At 37.9% G+C, this 22,010-nt stretch overlaps 1 protein-coding gene across 3 annotated transcripts in view; it reads right to left on the bottom strand.

The window, feature by feature from the left end:
• NRF1 (nuclear respiratory factor 1) overlaps positions 1-6,326 on the bottom strand; it is a 58,179-nt gene extending 51,853 nt beyond the window's left edge. For 2 of the 3 annotated variants that reach the window (XR_005724314.1, XM_040259620.1), the window contains exon 1: positions 5,655-6,326. Coding sequence is in view for 2 of the 3 variants with exons in the window: in XM_040259620.1 (XP_040115554.1) it covers positions 5,655-5,777 (123 nt within the window). In the remaining variant the exon portion in view is untranslated. The remainder of the gene's footprint in view (positions 1-5,654) is intronic. The other variant, XM_040259621.1, reaches the window with a different exon arrangement.
• Positions 6,327-22,010: the final 15,684 nt, after the last annotated feature.

Here is a 22,010-nt window from a genome sequence, read left to right as displayed (position 1 = left end):
ATGCAAAGAGGCAGACAGAAATGGGATAAAGTCTAGCCACTGTTCTTAAAGGAGCCTAGAAATTCACGTTTTCATTTTTTCACTAAAACTACTACAGAGCTGTGTGGTTTTTGCTGGATAAACACAAAAATAACAGAATCAAGATAGATTTATAACAGTAAAAACAGAAGCTTTTCAGGTAAACAGTCTATTTATTCATATAGAATTATACTTTTACCAAAAATAAGCAAAACACAACAAAAACCGAAACTAATAAGCTAATTCCTAAAAGAATCAGGGCATTCAGTTCACACAGAATTTAAGATACTATGTTATTAGTATCTTAATTTCAATCTGTTGTAGAAGGCAATTTTGATGATTGTCAGAGAAAATCAAGAAATTGCTTTATAACAGTAACTGTTCAGTGTAGATGACCTGAAACGCTCAATCTGAGTGGTGATCACAATATAGTTTTACACAAAAAGAGAGAGAGAGAGAATGACAGGAGTCAGGGGAGAGACAGAGAGGGAGAGGCAAGCACTGCCAGTATGGACTCCAGTCTAAGTTCTATTCATTCGTCACTAGCTTGCTTCAGTCCCTAAGTTGTTTCCTCTCTTTCTGCCTCAGTTCTTTAATACCCTGTGAACTGTACTGTTGTACTTCACTGCTGAGCAAAATCAAAATTCTAGGTTCATTAAGTTTCTCTAAGTGAAAAATGAGTGAGAAATGTTATCTTCAGGTTATTCAATATAGGTAACATATATATCTAGCATTTCTAATTAGTAGTAATACTTTGTGTGATTCCTTAGTTTCTGAAGTACTTTTCAATATAACATCTCATTTTTTCTACCTCCAGCTCCCTAAGGTAGGAATGCATATGTTTTCTCACTTTCATTAGATGAAACTAGGAACCGGGGCTACTGTGCAGTAGAGCTGGGACTTAAAGACTAATCTTCTGACTTTAACTAACTATGCTAACTTTCTAATTTTTAAAGAATGAAAATAAAGGAACATATAACATTGAAACAATACTGAATGCAATTTACTCTCTTTGGATGATTCAGAACTCATTTTTGGTTGTATATCGAATTATATTTCTAAAGTAGTCATCTCCATAGCATTCAGTGCAGATAAGATGATTAGTTGAGCTGTCTGGTTAACCCAAGTCCATCTCTATTTTAGTGCACTTTTACAAATCTGGAACTTTATCACTTCAAGGAAATCATGGTCTCTAGAATTGGTATATACTTAAACTTAATTTGGTATCCAAAATTGGTATCTACTTTATCCTTTATGGTTACAGATCATATTTGAGCTCTTTTTCCTTGATTATAAAATAGAAATTATATACATACATCAACACTCTCACACTGGGCAGCAAGGATTAAATGAGATACTCCTATAAAGAATTAGTATTGTGCTTTCCAACACACAGTAGCTAAAGGAGAGAATTTTTAAAAAAACAAAAAACAGTTGACATCTTCACCAGAACACTAAAAAAAAAAAAAAATCGTTGGACAAAGCAGAAACATCATAAAACCTTAATTGTAAAGTAAAATTAAAAAATTAAAAAAAGGTAAAGAAAAAAATAAAAATAAAAAATTCAATTTTGGGTTTCTATGGTTACAAAAGTAATTCATGCTTATTAGACAAAGACAATGAAACTCATCCATAATGCCACCACACAGTGATAATCACTGTTAATATTGGTGTATACACCTTTAAAATTTCACACACACATGCGCAAGTTTTGTGTGCATGTTTTAAACAAATGAGATCAATTAATTCTGTATTCCCTGAATGGAAAAATCTAGCCCCCCTAGTAGAAACAAACAGAAATAAAGCCCTAAACTCCTCAAATTATACAGTATATAAGAAATGCTATTTTATAATCAGTTTTTAATTTAATATACCATAGTATTATTCTACTGTGATAGAGAGATAATCATCATTTCTAGTATCTAATATTTCACTGCATATTCACTTCTTGTCTCTTCTGGGCTAAGCTGCTCTTCTTTCCAGGTAAACACCACTACTATAATTTATTCAGTCACATTATTCTCAGATTTTCCTTTTGTAAACAATGCCATGAGCATATATCTTTGCTTACTTGGAGGGCATGACATGCACATTGAAAATTTTGCTGACCTGCTCTCTGGAAAAATTTTACCAATGTATATTCTATTGCTGATGCTTTATATTCCCATTACCTTGCCTATCTAGGTTTGGTTTGAAATTAAACTCTGCTTTTACTACCCTTAATAGTTTTAGGATCAATAGGTTAAAAAAATTTTTTTTAAGGGAGGTATTTGTCTTACATTAAAAAATTATTTGAGGAAACAAAATAAAATACAACTTAAAAAAAAAACAAACAAACTGTGGGGGGGCACCTCCAGGATTGGAATACTCAGAAATTTCCATTCAGCTGGGAGCTGGGTTTTTCATCATTCTGCTCACTCTTCCTCACCATTTGTTTTGTTTGCCATGTGTTATTTTTCACTTGAAAATAAAGTGGTGAGAAGGGTATGGAGGGAATGTACAACCATAAAGAAGATGTGGCTTCCAACAAAGCACCTCTGAGACTGACTTATGACTTGGTACCAGCTTCCCTTGGATGCACCACTGCACCAAGCTCTCCTGAGTACATATTTCACAAAAATGAAGAAATAGTTTCAAATGTTTTACCCCCAACATGATAATTAAACTGTCTGCTCTGACTTCTATGATCATCAGCAAACTTTCCTAATTATCAGTAGCCATGATTTAATATAATAAAAATCTCAGATTATTTCCACTAAACACACCAAATGTGACAAAGAAGCAAAACACTCCCATGGCAGGAGAAGAGTTTCTTAAACATGGTACATTTCTTCTTCTTAATGATTACTCCTTACTTCTGATTAATTAAGCCTCTTAATCAGAAGCTTAGTCAGCTTTGAATGTACTTTATATCTGAGATAGAGTAGATTCTTTACATTAATCAGGTAAAATTCACCTTATGTTCTCTTTAACCAGTCAGAATAGCCCAACGTATTAATAATAGCAGGTATGAAGTGACAGGAAAAAAGTTTGGGTAATGTTTTCCTTTTGAACCATTATCTAGAGATGCTTTAAGTATCTACAGAAAGATCTAGGAATCCAACAATCAAAAAATTACAGTTTAGCTTTATATTTATAAAATCCTGCATCACTTCAGGCCAAGTTGCTAGTTTAGACCAGCAACTAAAAAAAACGGCGCCACCCCTTGAGCTGCAGCATTAATGTCTGCACTGCATGAATGCCTACTCAGGAGCTTCGCAAACCAGTTACCCATGATACTGGACTCATCTGTGTTCTGACCTTCAGGTCATCTACTGAACAGATACTATTACTATAGCAGTCCCTTGGTATCTTTGGGGCATTGGTTGCAGAAGCCCACCACAGATAGCCAAAATTAGACGATGTTCCAGTCCCTTACATAAACTGGCACAGGATCTGCACATAACCTACACACATCCTGCTGTACACTTTGAACTGTCTCTATATTACCTGTAATACCTAATACAACGCACATGCTAGTGTAAACAGGTACCAGTGCTGCAAATTCAAATTTTGCTTTTTGGAACTTTCTGCAATTTTTTCCCAGTTGAATCCACAGATGCAGAAATCATGGATACACAGCGTCAACCGTATTTAGAATACAGATATTATCTGATGCCAGGTAGCATCATCTATACTGGACCATGGTGAAGAATGGAAAGAAACTAAGCCCTTGCTCTCAATTCTAGCTGAAGAAACAGATCATACACAAGTATAAATGAAACAAATAAGATAGTTTCAGGTAGTAATAAGTCTTGCAAAGACAGTAAAATGGAGCTGTATTAGTCTGTGACTTGGTGGTGAAGAGAAAGCTTCATTAGATGGGATAATCAAGAAAGGCTTGTCTCAGGAGGTGATATCTAAGCTAGACTTTGAATAAGGTAAGGTCAATCATGCAACAGTCTGGGAGAATAATGTTTCAGGTAGGGGAATAGCAAAAGTGAAAGAGTTTGGGGTGTTTGACAGAAAGAAGGAGGACAAGTATGGCCAGAACACAGTGACTAAGGCGGAGAATGAGAAATGAGGTAGAGGCCTGGTTATATAGGGCCTCACAGGCCTTGGCAGTGTCTGAATTTAATTCTAGGAGTAGTGGAGAGCCATTAAAGGGCTGACACAAGAGTGATATTACTTGATTTAAGTTTTTTAAACAATCTCTGGTGGCTCTGTAGAGCATGGACTACAACAGAAAGGAGATCAACAGAACTGATCAATTGAAAGAGTCCATGCAAGAAGCTAAAGGTTTGTGCAAGGGTGGCAAAGCGGACCAAGACGAATGGTCAGATTCAGAGTACGTTCAGAGGTGAAATGACATGACTTGCTGAAAAACTAAATGTGGTTGGTGGGTAGTGAGGGCAAAACAGGAAATTACTCCTATGCAGGGACCTGAGCAACCAGATGGACTGTGCAAGCCATTAGCTGATGTGAGGGTACTAGGAGGAGCAGATTTGGAGCGGCGAGTGGAGGCAATCAAAGTTCTGTTTTGGGCCTGTCTAGTACTGAAAATCTACTAGTGATATAAGCTGGGGTATAGACCGCATATAGATGGGATATAAAGCCCACCTGACAGGGTGAGATTACTTGGAGAAAAACTACAGACAGAGCCCTGGGACACAACAATACTGGTCAAGTGAGAAGAGGAAGCGGAGCTAGCAGAAGAGCTGAGAGAGAGTATGCAGAATGGCAGGAGGATATTCAGGAGAGTGTAGGGTACCGAAACTGAAAGAAAGTTCCGAGAAGGAAGGAGTATGATAAATGCTGCTGAAGTCTGAACAAGATAAAGAAAGAAGGAACTCTGCTGGCAGTCCAGTGATTAAGAGTCTGTGCTTCCACTGCAAGGGATGCAGGTTCAACACCTGGTCAGGGAACTGAGATCTTGCATGCCATGTGCCACGCCAAAAAAAAAAAAAAAAAAAAACCACCAAAGATAAGAGAAGAAAACTCACAACTGGATTTAAAGCTAGAAGTATTAAAAAAGAAAAAAGGTAGGAAGATATGTTATAAAAAAAAGCCATTTGATCTTGATCAAGCTATCACTTTTAGAGCTAAAAAAAACAAAAGGAACAGTCTCAGCAAAACCCTTGAGGTTATGTTGATTGACCAGGATTAGCACATTTTTACTTTCCCTCTCAAAGGGAGAGAAGGGAAGCAATGACCCAGGAGGGTGTCCTTCCGAGCTTTCCATTCTTATTCCCTGGAGAGGGGAGGCCCCTGTGGCATCAGTGTGGTGGAATCAGAATTTATATGGAAAGAGGAACAGCTCAGCCCAAGAGAGACTGCAGGTCTCTTGCCCCATTTGATTATGATTCATCAAAGTTCTGACAGTCTCCTGTCCAAACCAATTTCAGCTAAAAGTAACCCAAAGGCCCAACTGAAAGGAAAAAACTGCCAACAGGAGGAGGAGACCACATCCATGCCCTCGGCTGGGGGCATTCTTCTGGCCTACATTTTCTTTCCCAGGGTTGCTACTGTTTCACTATCAGACTCCAGCCTGCATCTTACTCTGATGTTGGATCACTGAGGACAAAACTAAACAAAGCGATGTGAGGCCCGCCCACACCTGTGCCACCTGTTTCTCCTCCTCACTCTCCGCCCCTTACCTGGGTCATTTTGTCTACAGAGACTGGAATTCCATCGATAGTGAGAGGCGGCAGCTCTGAGTTAACCTCCTGTGGCGCAGGGGCGTGCTCTGCCAGGGCGGACTCCAGGTCTTCCAGGATCATGCTCTTGTACTTACGCACCTGCAGGGAATTAAGGGCAGAAGTAAACAAGATGCCCAACAACCAGGGAGGGTTGGTGCCAAGCAACCAGGGAGTGGGTGGGGCTGGACTCCCTCAACCACTGCAGAGCCCTAAGAACAAACGTCTACAACTAGTGGATAAAAATATCCGCTGGCCCCAAAGACATCACATGGTACAGAATTAAATGAAAAGATGATGAAATTACAGGTAACAATGGGATAAAGAAGCCAGAGGAAAGAGTTTTCTAGAAATACAGCTCCTCAGTTAAAAATCACATTTTCTCAGTAAATGCTGGCCCCATTACCTGTTCCAGATCTAACAGGAATGGTATTCATATTCTGCATTTCCCAGGCCATCCGATAAAACCCAGCTGTGGCAGTTAATTACCAAAATCATTTCCAAGATCACTGAGGATTTATGTCTCTAAAACTCGAAGCACCCTCTTTGAAACTTTGCTATGCCCGCTGTTTTCCTACAAAGCTAGACTACCAAACAGGAGATCAACTGTACAAGAGGCATCAGAGAAAAACAACAAGAAGTGTATACTGAGTGTCACAGGCGCCACTATCAGTAAGGCCTGGGGCCAGAGAGCGCACCACAGGTCAAGTGCTCTTCCTCTCTGTCGGGGACTCCCTGGTGACAGAGGTGATCTTTAAAACCGTGAGGCCTCTGTAGCTCTGCCAAGGCCATGTCTGAGCCAGATACTGCTGCTCTGACTCCATTCTTTCCACTATCAGTGAAAGTCTCTCAAAAAACAGAACAGTACCAAGTTGCACATGTATACATTCTTCTATAGAATGTAGAGAGTTCACTGGATTCTACCACCACCAACAATGGGTTCACTTACTTACAAGAAATACACCATTGGGGATGAGGATACTTTAGGAATAATAAAGGAAGCCATGGAGTTATAAAAATGTAACAAGATGGGATAGAAAATTAACTTGCTTTCAGGGCTCAGGCCATCATCATAGAAAAAAAGGTAAGAGAATATGAGGTTTACCCAGAAGTTATAATGATGTTATAGTCCTGAACAGAACTCTGAGTCACCATATACTTCCCTATAAATATCTCATTATAAAGATTAGAAGAGAAAAATCCCCATACTCTACCTCGAACATATGGAAAAGTAAGAATTACTGGCTACAATGTACAACTTTTATAGAAATTTCCAACAGATCAACAATAAAGGTGATGAAAGAAAAACAGTGCAAACTTATAAAATCATTATTACTCTAGATTCAGTTTTACCCTGGTTTCTAAAGAGAAAGTTTCAAAAATTATTGCCAATGTATTTATTGTAAATAGCTGTGTTGCCATGACATCTTTAAGGATATATATTTTCTGATTTCTAGGTTTCTACATCATAAGTAGAGTTTTTACACTACCAACCCACAGAAAAACTGAGTAAGCCTAGGTTATAGTCTTTGAACTTTAATGTATCAGGTTAAACCATTATATGTATATATGCCCATAGTAAGAATAAATGAAAATAGTATAAAAACTTTCATTGTGCAGAAACATCTTGCATTCAAAGATAAAAAATCATTAGCTTATTACTATTATTACATTAATAGCTAGTTTCAAACAATTTCAGCCATTTTATGGGTCAGTAGAATTTCAGAAATTCAGATCCAGGCATTTTGCTAAATTTATCAATTATATCTTGATTAAAAAAAAAATGCTGGGAGAACATCCTTCAGAGTAATTTACAACTTCAGGTTGTGACCACAGTATTTCTAAGTTTCCTTAGTAAAGTTAACTAACTTTCATAGAGTTATAAAGCTAGCATTTCAATTCAACCTCATTTATCAGTCCTGAGATAATCCCCCCCACCCCCCGCCATTTGTCATTCCTCTGGAAACTTGGATACCTCTTAAAATTGCTATAGACAATGTGGTATGAGGCACAGCAGTCATGGCCTGCACATATTCGAACACGGTTGTTATGGAGGCACAACTGCAATCCCCAGGCCTTTTCAATCAGCAAACCATTTAGCACCATTTCAGAAAGGAATGTGAACCTTGGCTGTTGTCTGATAACGTCCCCAGTGATCTTTCTGGTAAGACCGAAAAGCACCAGCATCAAACTTGTCACAGCTGAGAAAAAGTCTCAGAGACAATAGCAGAGCTCTTTTTACAGAAATGCAGCATCACCCATGCTCCTGATGGTAAGGAAGACAATATATTACACGCAACCATGCAAACAATGATGACTCTGAAACAGGAAGTAATTCGGAATTGGACTCTGAATGTGAAAAAGTTTTAGGAATAGCTAAAAAACAATTTCTGAAATTGGGAATTTATTTCACTTACATTTTCCTTTTTACATATTTATAAAAGCAGTATGATCAAAAGCTGTCTCTAAGTAAGCCTGAAAAAGCTCTTTCAGTAAGTATAAGATAAAAATTCTAAGTGATAGTAAGCGCTATGTCAAAGTTTATCAGTGTTTTTTCTTTCTTTGTGGCACATAAATAATGGTGCATCCTATAACTCATGGTATCACAGATATGATGAAATACAGGTTTGTTTTAGAAACTTCTACTTTCTATTCCAAAATCCACAGCTAAAGCCTTTGTCATTTCATACCAATATGTCACTGCCAACTAACTGGTTTCACAATTCAAGTTAAAAACCACTTAACAACAAATTCAGTTGGTCTGCCTGCCAAGCTCTCCTCCTCCAATTCATTCTTTATACTGCTGCCATTTAAAATTTCTGAAAGATTGCTATAATCAAATACCATTTATTGAATACTTGCTGTGTGTCAAGCACTGCATACATTATTCAGTTAATTCTCACCTAGTTTTATAAAGAAACTACCATTATATCCATTTTGCAGATAAGAAAACTCAGGCTTAAGTAACATTCCCAAATCATATAGGAATATAGCAGAAAGTCAAATTAATTTTTAAGTAGCTCCAAAGCCTTTATGTTCAGCCACTTCCGATCGTTTATCTTTTTTTCTCAAAAATAGTCCTACAGTGCCCCACTTCTTACAGGATTGCATTTCAACCATTCTGATCATTCCTTGCTTTCCCAATACTCTCTGCCAAGGCCACCAACTACAGCCGTGCATGCTCAGCTCTATAGATTATGTGAACAAGCACCCTCTTGAGTTCCCCATGTATAAGCCAGAGTCCTACTAGGCAACTTTGCTCACCATCCTTCCTCTTTAGCTGGCCAGCCTCCTCACTAACTTTTGCATATAACAAGTTCTTTTCTATCTCTGTGGAGAAGGAAATGGCAATCCACACCAGTATTCCTCCCTGGAGAATTCCCACGGATAGAGGAGCCTGGCATGTTTCAGTACATGGGGTCGCAGAGTTGGACACGACTGAGCGACTAACACACTTTCTATTTCTGGGTCTTTAACTGTTTCTAATCCAAATACTATCCACTATTCAAGATCAACTCAATTCCCACTTTCTCTGAGAAAACTTCCCAAGTGTTCCTGTCCTAATTCTTTTACTCTTTTAAATGCCAACAGACTCAAATAATCGTGTGTCACTTATGTTGGTCTATGTTGCACACAACCATTGTTATGACATCACTGAGCACAGGAACCAGACCTTTTATTTTTTCAACATACATTATGAAACATTTCCCATATTCAGACATGTACAGATAATATACTGTACAGATAAAACATTCTCATAATTACCAGCGACAAAGTGTTTAGGGTATTTATAGGAGACTTAAGAGTTCTGGGCACAGAATGAGCTTGTTGAGGATTTAGGAATTGGCTGCTACAACCATAAGGTCAATGGGCCTTTAGTGAGGTTGCAAAAATAATCTCAGATAAGATATCAAAATCCTTCTATATACTTGCATTTCTGGATAAAAGAAATATCTTCAGGAAGGTCTCAAAAAAGATTTTTAAAATTGTTTTTTACCTATGAGCTCCTCTGTGATTAAAAATACATTGTCATCTGATGAATATAATAAAGAGATGCCCAAGCACAGGGCTGCCTTCAGATCAGGGATCCTGAAGCACACCTGGCACAGAGCCAGGCCACAGGCTGTGGCCCATGGAATCTGCCGGCTTCATCCTCTTCTCTCTCCAGTCCCAATGTCAGCCTCTTTCCTCTCCTGCCTCAGTCCAGATCTCTTCTTTCCTAACCTCTTGGGTCCCTTGTTTTCAACCTTGAAATCTCAAAAGACCTGGATGGAATTCTTACCTCATACTTTATATCTAACAGTCTTAACCATTTGTTGCATAACTTAATAAACAAGCAACAGGGCTTTTACTTTATTACTTTTTATATTATTATTATTATTGCCTGTGTCATGTGGCATATGGGATCTTAGTTCCCCAACCAAGGATCTAACCCATGCCTTCTGCATCGGAGCTCGGATTCTTAACCACTGGACCATCAGGGAAGTCCCTTACTTTATTACTTTTTAAATATGCTTCCATGTTTCAGGTAACCTAAAGCCATCTTTTAAAAACTTATCTAAATAAGTGAATGACTTAGAACAAGAAATCATGACCAACTCCAGAGTCCACTTATCTACTGGGAAGGTGGAATTAAACGAAGGCAGAAGGAAGCTGTGACAACCCCTGAGCTACGTCTTGCTTCTGTGACTGTGATTCCTAGGTCTATTCCTACAAAGCTCATTAAGGTATGTGAAATGGCAGTAAGTCATAAAGAGAGTGTTCTTACAACTCAACAACTTAAAAATCTACCATTTACCAATTCCCATTAGATACAAAGTATGAGATAAGAATTTCATCCAACTCTTTTGAGATTTCAAGGTTCAATTCCTTTCGTGTCAGTTCTTCATAAAGACTACATATAGGAGAAAGATAATAAACTTTAATTTCTATTTCTCCTCAGTGAGGTTGCTATTATCTTTATTTCACACATAAGGACACTGAGCCACATAAAGGAAAAATCAGTGTGGGAAATCACTCACAAAATCAAAACTTAAACACAGTTTTCACCAAAGCGAATTTTTTAGCTATATACATTAACACCAACCTATGTGCATGATTCAATTAACCTATCTAAAACTTACATTCCAATTGCGGGCAAGGATGTAATATGAAGAAATAAATGAGAACCTGGAAAACATAAGAAAAGCTTCAATACCATCTATTACAGGGCCCAGTAAAATTTTCAATTCTCCTTTGACAAATTTGTAAAAAACTGATAATTTTGAGTCTGAAATCCATATTCCAAAGATGAACAGCTCTATGGAATTTAAATCTTTCAGAGTTCCCAGCAGCCTCCAGAAAAAAGAGCAAGAAGAAAGGTTAATGACAGCTTCAGGCAGGAGGACAAAATGCAAATACCACAGTTTTAATATTATTTAATGAGATAATACATGAAAAGTGCTTATAATTTATAACCTAGAACACAGAATTCAGTAAATGTTAGACATTATTATAAAACTCAAATAATTTTTTACTGTTACTAATATGAGATTATGCAGAGTATACTGTATAACTGATTACAGTAAATATGAGCTCTGATTCTTTAATACCACCCTGTATACCAATATATATATACGATTAAGGAATATTCTATACTTTGAAGGTTTAACAAAAGTCACTCGAAATAATCAAGAGTGTAGTATCCCTTTGAGAGATATGGTTTAATTACTTTTTCAATTTTGTATGTGTTTATGTCTTACTGGTTTGGATATATTTTGGTTATTTTTTAATTAAATTATCCACTTGGTTGAGGTTTTTAATTTAAAAGAAGAGAATTAACGCATAGCACTTCCTTACATGTTCAATCTATTTTTTATCTGCATCTATAACTCATCTCACTTCTAAGACTGTGTATTTGTTTTCCTCATCCTTTTTCTCAATTAGTATGCTCATTTATATATTTCATTAGATTTTTCATAGTTCAGCTCAGTAGCTCAGTCATGTCCGACTCTTTGTGACCCCATGAACTGTAGCACGCCAGGCCTTCATGTCCATCAACAACTCCAGGAGTCCACCGAAACCCATGTCCATTGAGTCGGTGATGCCATTCAACCATCTCATCCCCTGTCGTCCCCTTCTCCTCCTGCCCTCAATCCTTCCCAGCATCAGGGTCTTTTCAAATGAGTCAGCTCTTCGCATCAGGTGGCCAAAGTACTGGAGTTTCAGCTTCAGCATCAGTCCTTCCAATGAACACCCAGGACTGATCTCCTTTAGGATGGACCGGTTGATCTCCTTGCAGTCCAAGGGACTCTCCAGAGTCTTCTCCAACACCACAGTTCAAAAGCATCAATTCTTTGGTGCTCAGCTTTCTTTATAGTCCAACTCTCACATCCATACGTGACCACTGGAAAAACCGTAGCCTTGACTAGATGGACCTTTGTTGACAAAGTAATGTCTCTGCTTTTCAATAGGCTGTCTAGGTTGGTCATAACTTTCCTTCCAAGGAGTAAGCATCTTTTAATGTCATGGCTGCAATCATCATCTGCAGTGATTTTGGAGCCCCCAAAAATAAAGTCTGACACTGTTTCCACTGTTTCCCCATCTATTTGCCATGAAGTGATGGGACCAGATGCCATGATATTCGTTTTCTGAATGTTGAGCTTTAAGCCAACTTTTTCACTCTCCTCTTTCACCTTCATCAAGAGGCTCTTTACTTTTTCTTCACTTTCTGCCATAAGGGTGGTATCATCTGCATATCTGAGGTTTTTGATATTTCTCCCGGCAATCTTGATTCCAGCCTGTGCTTCCTCCAGTCCAGCATTTCTCATGATATACTCTGCATATAAGTTAAATAAGCAGGGTGACAACATACAGCCTTGACATACTCCTTTTCCTGTTTGGAACCAGTGTGTTGTTCCATGTCCAGTTCTAACTGTTGCTTCCTGACCTGCATACAGGTTTCTCAAGAGGCAGGTCAGGTGGTCTGGTATTCCCATCTCTTTCAGAATTTTCCACAGTTTATTGTGATCCACACAGTCAAAGGCTTTGGCATAGTCAATAAAGCAGAAATAGATGTTTTTCTGGAACTCTCCTGCTTTTTCCATGATCCAGCGGATGTTGGCAATTTGATCTCTGGTTCCTCTGCCTTTTCTAAAAGCAGCCTGAACATCTGGAAGTTCACGGTTCACGTATTGCTGAAGCCTGGCTTGGAGAATTTTAAGCATCATTTTACTAGCGTGTGAGATGAGTGCAACTGTGCGGTAGTTTGAGCATTCTTTGGCATTGCCTTTCGTTGGGATTGGAATGAAAACTGACCTTTTCCAGTCCTGTGGCCACTGCTGAGTTTTCCAAATTTGCTGGCATACTGAGTGCAGCACTTTCACAGCATCATCTTTCAGGATTTGAAAGAGCTCAACTGGAATTCCATCACCTCCACTAGCTTTGTTCATAGTGATGCTCTCTAAGGCCCTCTTGACTTCACATTCCAGGATGTGTGGCTCTAGGTGAGTGATCACACGGTCGTGATTGTCTGGGTCGTGAAGCTGTTTTTTGTACAGTTCTTCTGAGTATTGTTGCCACCTCTTCTTAATATCTTCTGCTTCTGTTAGGTCCATACCATTTCTGTCCTTTATCGAGCCCATCTTTGCATGAAATGTTCCCTTAGTATCTCTGATTTTTTTGACGAGATCTCTAGTCTTTCCCATTCTGTTGTTTTCCTCTATTTCTTTGCATTGATCGCTGAGGAAGGCTTTCTTACCTCTCCTTGCTATTCTTTGGAACTCTGCATTCAGATGGGAATATCTTTCCTTTTCTCTTTAGCTTTTCGCTTCTCTTCTTTTCACAGCTATTTGTAAGGCCTCCTCAGACAGCCATTTTGCTTTTTTGCATTTCTTTTCCACGGGGATGGTCTTGATCCCTGTCTCCTGTACAGTGTCACGAACCTCCATTCATAGTTCATCAGGCACTCTGTCTGTCAGATCTAGTCCCTTAAATCTACTTCTCACTTCCACTGTATAATCATAAGGGATTTGATTTAGGTCATACCTGAATGGTCTAGCGGTTTTCCATACTTTCTTCAATTTTAGTCCGAATTTGGCAATAAGGAGTTCATGATCTGAGCCACAGTCAGCTCCTGGTCTTGTTTTTGCTGACTGTATAGAGCTTCTCCATCTTTGGCTGCAAAGAATATAATCAGTCTGATTTCGGTGTTGACCGTCTGGTGATGTCCATGTGTAGAGTCTTCTCAACAACACAAGAGAAGACTCTACACATGGACGAGGGTGTTTGCTATGACCAGTGCGTTCTCTTGGCAGAACTCTATTAGCCTTTGCCCTGCTTCATTCTGTACTCCAAGGCCAAATCTGCCCGTTACTCCAGGTGTTTCTTGACTTCCTACTTTTGCATTCCAGTCCCCTATAATGAAAAGGACATCTTTTTTGGGTGTTAGTTCTAAAAGGTCTTGTAGGTCTTCATAGAACCATTCAACTTCAGCTTCTTCAGCATTACTGGTTGGAGCATAGGCTTGGATTACCGTGATATTGAATGGTTTGCCTTAGAAATGAACAGAGATCATTCTGTTGTTTTTGAGATTGCATCCAAGTACTGCATTTCAGACTCTTTTTGTTGACCATGATGGCTACTCCATTTCTTTTAAGGGAGCCTCCTGAGAAACCTATATGCAGGTCAGGAAGCAACAGTTAGAACTGGACATGGAACAACAGACTGGTTCCAAATAGGAAAAGGAGTACGTCAATGCTGTATATTGTCACCCTGCTTATTTAACTTACTTGCAGAGTACATCATGAGAAACGTTGGGCTGGAAGAAGCACAAGTTGGAGTCAAGATTGCCAGGAGAAATATCAATAACCTCAGATAGCAGGTCCCACCACCCTTATGGCAGAAAGTGAAGTGGAGCTAAAAAGCCTCTTGATGAAAGTGAAAGAGGAGAGTGAAAAAGTTGGCTTAAAGCTCAACATTCAGAAAACTAAGATCATGGCATCTGGTCCCATCACTTCATGGCAAATAGATGGGGAAACAGTGGAAACAGTGTCAGACTTTATTTTGGGGGGCTCCAAAAATCACTGAAGATGATGATTGCATTACTCTTTGAAAGAAAATTTATGACCAACCTAGACAGCCTATTGAAAAGCAGAGACATTACTTTGCCAACCAAGGTCCATCTAGTCAAGGCTATTGTTTTTCCAGTGGTCATGTATGGATGTGAGAGCTGGACTGTGAAGAAAGCTGAATGCTGAAGAATTGATGCTTTTGAACTGTGGTGTTGGAGAAGACTCTTGAGAGTCCCTTAGACTGCAAGGAGGTCCAGCCTGTCCATCCTAAAGGAGATCAGTCCTTGGTGTTCATTGGAAGGACATGCTAAAGCTGAAACTCCAAAACTTTGGCCACCTCATGAGAAGAGTTGACTCACTGGAAAAGACCCTGATACTGGGAGGGCTTGGGGGCAGGAGGAGAAGGGGACGACAGAGGATGAGATGGTTGGATGGCATCTCTGACTTGATGGACATGAGTTTGCATGAACTCCGGGAGATGGTGATGGACAGGGAGGCCTGGTGTGCTGAGATTCATGGGGTTGCAAAGAGTCGGACATGACTGAGTGACTGAACTGAACTGAGGGAATGTGTGTGGACTGAAGCACTTTACCCCTTAGGGGTTAAAGAAAGGAAAGGAACTATTAGAGAGTTTAAGAAGCGACCAGTGAATCAAGTGCAAAAATTGTTTCAAGAAGGAGGACTTGTGATCAGTACTATCAGATGGTGCTGACAGGTTGACTAAGATGCAAATTGACCATTAAATTTAGCAACATTGAGATCATGATTGAACTTGATAATGTGTTTTCAGAGGAGTAGTAAGGATGAAAGGATTAAAGGGTCTTCAGGAGAGAATGGGAAGAGAGGAATTGGAGACAGTGAATGTATTTTCTTATCATTTTTTCAAGGAACGCCACTGGATTTCTTCTTTGGTATGTGGTCCTTTACTTGGCTTCCCTGGTGGCTCAGATGGTAAAGTGTCGGCCTGCAAACTGGGAGACCTAGGTTCAATCTCTGGGTTGGGAAGATCCCCTGGAGGAGGAAATGGCAATCCACTCCAGTATTCTTGCCTGGAAAATCCCATGGATAGAGAAGCCTGGTAGGCTACAGTCCATGTGGTCACAAAGAGTCGGACACCACTGAGCAACTTCACTTCCACTTCTTTCACTTGTTTTTATTTCTCCTGAATAGTTTGTAGGTTGCAAAGAAAGATTATTACACATCTGTGGTACATGGAGGACTTCATATTTTGACAGGCTGCTCAACATGCATTCATGTATAATAAAATTGTCTATAAAATGTTTCAGAAGTTTCTTCTTGTAATATTTTATGTATTCAAATTGTTAAGATGTTTATTGGAATGTTGAATCCAAATGGAGTACCAGCACTTGTAAATGATATATGGACAAAAGTTAGAAAATATAGTCTATATTAAGAACATAAGATTACAAGAAACTGAATGGAAAATCCAGAAAATACTTAATGGTAGTTTTCAGCACAGAGGTTATATACCACTAGATGGGCAAAAAAGTTTCCTTTCCTTTAATGATAAATCTTACTACCCTTACTGATAGTACAGGCAGGAGGAATTGAGTATATTTATAGAGCCATCTTTTCTAAAAGGGGCATAGACAGTGCTTTTGGAGAAAGATGGAAAACTTTCTTTTGATTTGTTGGCTTTGCTTTGTTCGAATTGACATGACTCATCAGTCCCTTGACAGGGTAGACTGTGTTCACAGAAGAATTATGGGATGTAGAACTTTAAAATAATCTCCCATAATTTCCAGAAGGAAAGGACAGTGTTTCTGTTTAATCCAGTGCTGATATATTTGAAAATGCTCTTTTACTCCATCCTCATTTGTAAAATACTTCAGGACGAAGAATTATTATTTATATCACAATGAAAATCTGGAAATGACAACATGACAACATTTTGAAGTAATAAGATATAAATAGGCTTCCCAGGTGCCCAGTGGTAAAGAATCGGCCTGCTAATACAGGAGACGCAAGAGATGCAGGTTCAATCCCTGGGTCAGGGAGATTGCCTGAAGGAGGAAATAGCACGCCACTCCAGTTTTCTTGCTGAGAGAATCCCATGGACTGAGGAGCCTGGCAGGCTGTAGTCCATAGGGTTGCAAGGAGTTGGACATGACTGAGCATCGGAGCAAGACATAAACAATGATGATATCAGTCAAAGAAATCAGAAGCAGTTCATTTTAGGCCCCTTCAGTAAGCATGGAGATGATATAGTAAAGTCTATAGGAGGACATCTCAGTATTAATCTTTATTATTATAAGCAGCACACTTTTGGTGCTGAGATCAGGAAGTATGATACTGTCTGTATTCAACGTTGTGTCACAGCTGTGTCCTGAGGTAGCCTAGGGTAGACTCTTACGTCAGTGAGCTAGTCACAGGTCTTTAGGACAAAGGGATGTACATATTTTTGCCTAACAGGCTATTAAACCTCACACATACCCTTTTCTCAATTCAGGTAAAAGAAGACATACCTAATTAGAATAAATTGTCTCAAGTCAAAGGAAATCTTGTGTCTGTGTCACGTAATTTCTGTCTTTTTGGTCTCTAATTCAGGAAACTTCGAGCCACACTAGATGAATATACTACTCGAGTGGGACAGCAAGCTATTGTCCTTTGTATCTCTCCCTCCAAACCCAACCCTGTCTTTAAAGTGTTCGGTGCAGCTCCTTTGGAGAATGTGGTAAGAAAACTGTGTGTTCTCAGATACCCTTTGCTTTCTGTGAGTTGTTGTTCACATTCTTTTGATCCTTTGTCTAGCACAATAGTTATTTTATCTTCCTTTCATCCAGGGGTGGGAATTGAGACTGGTTTTCAAACTCCTTTATGCCAATCAAAGTAAAATGGGTCATTTCTGTTTTTCCTTTTCATAACAAGCTATTTTACCTCATCAGATGCGATGGAAAAAAAAGATGTTGTATTCCTTAAGAAACCATGCAAGATTTTGTAGGAAAATTGCTGAAACAAAATGATACTTTCTCAAGATGTGAACTTCCTGAGGCAAACCTGGGAGCATTTTACTGATCACTGATATCTGAATTGATCTGAATTGATTATTTAAAATAATCCTTTTTATTTCTTCAAATAATTGATTTAATCCTTCAATGTTAAAATATAGTTGAATATTTTGATTATATCCCTATCTGTAGCTAACTTTATAAAAATAGTATTTCACTCTTGGATACTTTTACTATGTGAACTGTTCTTTCTTTGGAAAAGTAACTTTAAATCATTAAACATTAAATCATTAGTAGAATAATGATCTGTCCAGAATTAAATTGCATTTTACTTTTACTAGGATAAAATTTCTGAGCTTAAAATGAATTTATTAGATTTTCTCCCATATTAAACATAGTATTTCAAGAGTTCAAAATTAGTAATCAGTTGAGATTTTGTTTATTGTATTTTTTTTCCCATACACATATGTTGTGATTCTTTCTTAACATTTTTGAGTTTGTTTTGAGTTTTTCCTCAGATTCCTGAGTCCCTAGAATAGGATGCATATTAAGACCTTTCCTGAGAGGAGTGTGGTAGATGGTTTCCTAGTTCAAAATGATACCTGACTAACAAAGTAATGGAAGTGAGACCAGTTAATTCTGTTATAAACCATAATATAAATATTATATTTATATTATTGTTAAAGATTTTATTTTAGATTGGAGCAGAAACAATCCAAATCAAAACCGAATTCTATTCAATTTATGTGACATACTTACAGTGACTCACAAATGTTTAAAGTAGCTGCAAATGATACTGTCAAGAAAATGAAAAGATAATCTACAGAATGGGAAATAAAAAAATATTGGCAAAATATATCTGATACAAATTTGTATCCAGAATATATAAGGAACCCTTATAACTCAGCAGTGACAAGACAGTTAATCCAGGAATGCCCTGGTGTTCAGTGGAGAGGACTTTGTGCTTCTTCTGCAGCAGGCATAGGTTCAGTCTCTGGTCAGGGAATGAAGACCCGGCAAGCCACGCAGCATGGCCAAAAAAAGAAAAAAAGATGATTAATTAACAGAATTTAAAATGGCAAAGAATCTGAATAAATATTTTCCTGAAGAAGATATAGAAATGACCAGCAAGCACATAAGCATTTGATAAATAACTCTTAATCATTAGAGAAATGAAAATCAGAACTACAAAGAGATACTTCATGCCCACTATGATGAATATAATTTAAAAGATGGACAATAATAAATGTTGATGGGGAAATGAAGAAATGGGAACCCCCATACATTGCAGTTAGAGATGTAAAATGATGCAGCTGATTTGGAAAACAATTTGGTAATTTCTCAAAATATCAAAAGAACAGTTACTATATGACCCAACGGTTCTATTCCTACATTTACCCAGAAGAGCTGAGAATAAAGCTTATACACGTAGTATCCATAGCAACAAAACTTACATGTAAAAACCAATGTACTGTGTTCGTAGAAGCATTATTCATAATAGCCACAAAGTGGAAATAATCCAAATGTTAATCCAGTGTAGTATTACTTAGCAATGAAAAGGAATGAACTACTGATAAATGTTACAACATGGATGAACCTTGAAAGCATTGAGCTAAGTGGAAGAATCCATTCCTAAGAGGGCACATATTGTATGATTTCACTTATGGGCAGTATCTGGAGTAGTCAAATCTCAGGAGACAGAAAGTAGGTTAGTGGTTGCCAGGTTTGAGAAGGGGGGGATGGAGGAATGGCAAGTGACAGCTAGTGGGTTTGGAGTTTCTTTCATGGGGGATAGTTTATAATGATGCTTATGTGACTCTGCAAATACTTAAAAGTAAATTATACACTTCAAATGGGTGAATTGTATGTTATGTATGGTATGTATGGTGGGCTGAATAATGAATGGCCTCCAAAGATACACAGATCCAAATCTTTATAAGACGAAAAAGATTTTGCAGGTCTGGTTAAGTTAAAGATTTTTGAGATGGGGACATCACCTTGGATTATCCAGGTAGGCCCTAAATCTAATCACAGTGTCTTTATGTAAGAGGGAGCCAAAAGGAGATTGACATAGAAGGTGGAGATGTGTCAGTGGAAGCAAGAGGTGGGGTGCAAGGAACGGGTCAGAAACAAAGCAGTATGTGCTCAACAGCAGCTAGGCAGGATGAGAAAATGGTACCTCCCCTAGAGCTTCCAGAAAACCAGCCCTGCCAACAACTTGGGCCCATGAAACTAACAGAATGAATTTCTGTTGATAGAAGCCACCAAGTTTGTAATACTTTATGGCAGCCATAGGAAGCTAATATGTATGGCATATTAATTATATTTCAATAAAGCTGTGAAATTTTTTTTTTGTTTTATTACTTTCATCTTTTTTTTTTTTTTAATATCAATGCATGATACAGGATGCTTGGGGCTGGTGAACTGGGATATTAAAATTTTAAAAGCAAAACAATAAGCAAAGCAAATGTCAGACAAATCCCTACAAAAATAAATCATGGATCACAGCATTAATATCAGACAAAGCCAAATTCTCAAGACAAATGAGTCTCAACTGAGGACCATTGGTCCTTTAGTATTGATAAACAGTATAAATTTATAATGAACCTTTTATGTCTCAACATTAAAGCAAAGAATATAGATAAAAAATTAGTAATGGGAGGAAAAAAAATAGAAACCACAGTGGTAGTAGGAGTCTTTAATATCTTTTCACTCAAGGAAGAAAAATACAAATAAGAATTTAGATACCTGAAGAATAGAATGTTAATATAAAAGGTAGATATATTAACATTGATACCATACTAAGGGAGAATATACCATATTTGAAAAATTACATGAATGGATTATAAGAATCGATTGTGTGTTATTATTAGGTCCCAAAGTAAATTTTAATAAATTGTACAAGGTCAAAAATTACACAGGTCATATTTTTGATTAAAGAATAAAAAACTTAGAAGTTACTATAAGAAAGATTGACAAATTTTCAGCCACATGGAAATTTAAAAATACCTTTTACTGTAGTAGTTTTACAATGTTGTGTTAGTTTCTGCTATACAGCAAAGCCAATCACTTATATGTATACAAAAACACTTAAGAGAACAACTTAATCTGCAAACTATTTAAAAACAAATTTTAAATAGCCTTAAAAATTATGATCTAAACAGATGCTTAAAAAGATGTTTATTGCCTTGATTTTTTTTCTATATATACAAGAAAGAAAAGAAACTTCATCTGAGAAAGATGTACAGTAAGTAAACATGTAGAAGGAATTAATGATTTTGTAAACAGAATTGTTATTCAAGATGTGGTACTATGAAAAAGTTCTATGAAGAAATGGTACTATGAACAGTTCTGTGAAGACCTACAAGACCTTCTAGAACTAACACCCAAAAAAGATGTCCTTTTCATTATAGAGGACTGGAATGCAAAAGTAGGAAGTCAAGAAACACCTGGAGTAACGGGCAGATTTGGCCTTGGAGTACAGAATGAAGCAGGGCAAAGGCTAATAGAGTTCTGCCAAGAGAACGCACTGGTCATAGCAAACACCCTCGTCCATGTGTAGAGTCTTCTCTTGTGTTGTTGAGAAGACTCTACACATGGACATCACCAGACGGTCAACACCGAAATCAGACTGATTATATTCTTTGCAGCCAAAGATGGAGAAGCTCTATACAGTCAGCAAAAACAAGACCAGGAGCTGACTGTGGCTCAGATCATGAACTCCTTATTGCCAAATTCGGACTAAAATTGAAGAAAGTATGGAAAACCGCTAGACCATTCAGGTATGACCTAAATCAAATCCCTTATGATTATACAGTGGAAGTGAGAAGTAGATTTAAGGGACTAGATCTGACAGACAGAGTGCCTGATGAACTATGAATGGAGGTTCGTGACACTGTACAGGAGACAGGGATCAAGACCATCCCCGTGGAAAAGAAATGCAAAAAAGCAAAATGGCTGTCTGAGGAGGCCTTACAAATAGCTGTGAAAAGAAGAGAAGTGAAAAGCTAAAGAGAAAAGGAAAGATATTCCCATCTGAATGCAGAGTTCCAAAGAATAGCAAGGAGAGGTAAGAAAGCCTTCCTCAGCGATCAATGCAAAGAAATAGAGGAAAACAACAGAATGGGAAAGACTAGAGATCTCGTCAAAAAAATCAGAGATACTAAGGGAACATTTCATGCAAAGATGGGCTCGATAAAGGACAGAAATGGTATGGACCTAACAGAAGCAGAAGATATTAAGAAGAGGTGGCAATAATACTCAGAAGAACTGTACAAAAAACAGCTTCACGACCCAGA

The sequence above is a fragment of the Oryx dammah genome, unplaced genomic scaffold (genome assembly GCF_014754425.2).
Source record: "Oryx dammah isolate SB20612 unplaced genomic scaffold, SCBI_Odam_1.1 HiC_scaffold_18, whole genome shotgun sequence".
Taxonomy (NCBI): Eukaryota; Metazoa; Chordata; class Mammalia; order Artiodactyla; family Bovidae; genus Oryx; species Oryx dammah.
Note: the sequence above shows the minus strand (reverse complement) of the source record. Positions and strands in the feature narration are given on the sequence as shown.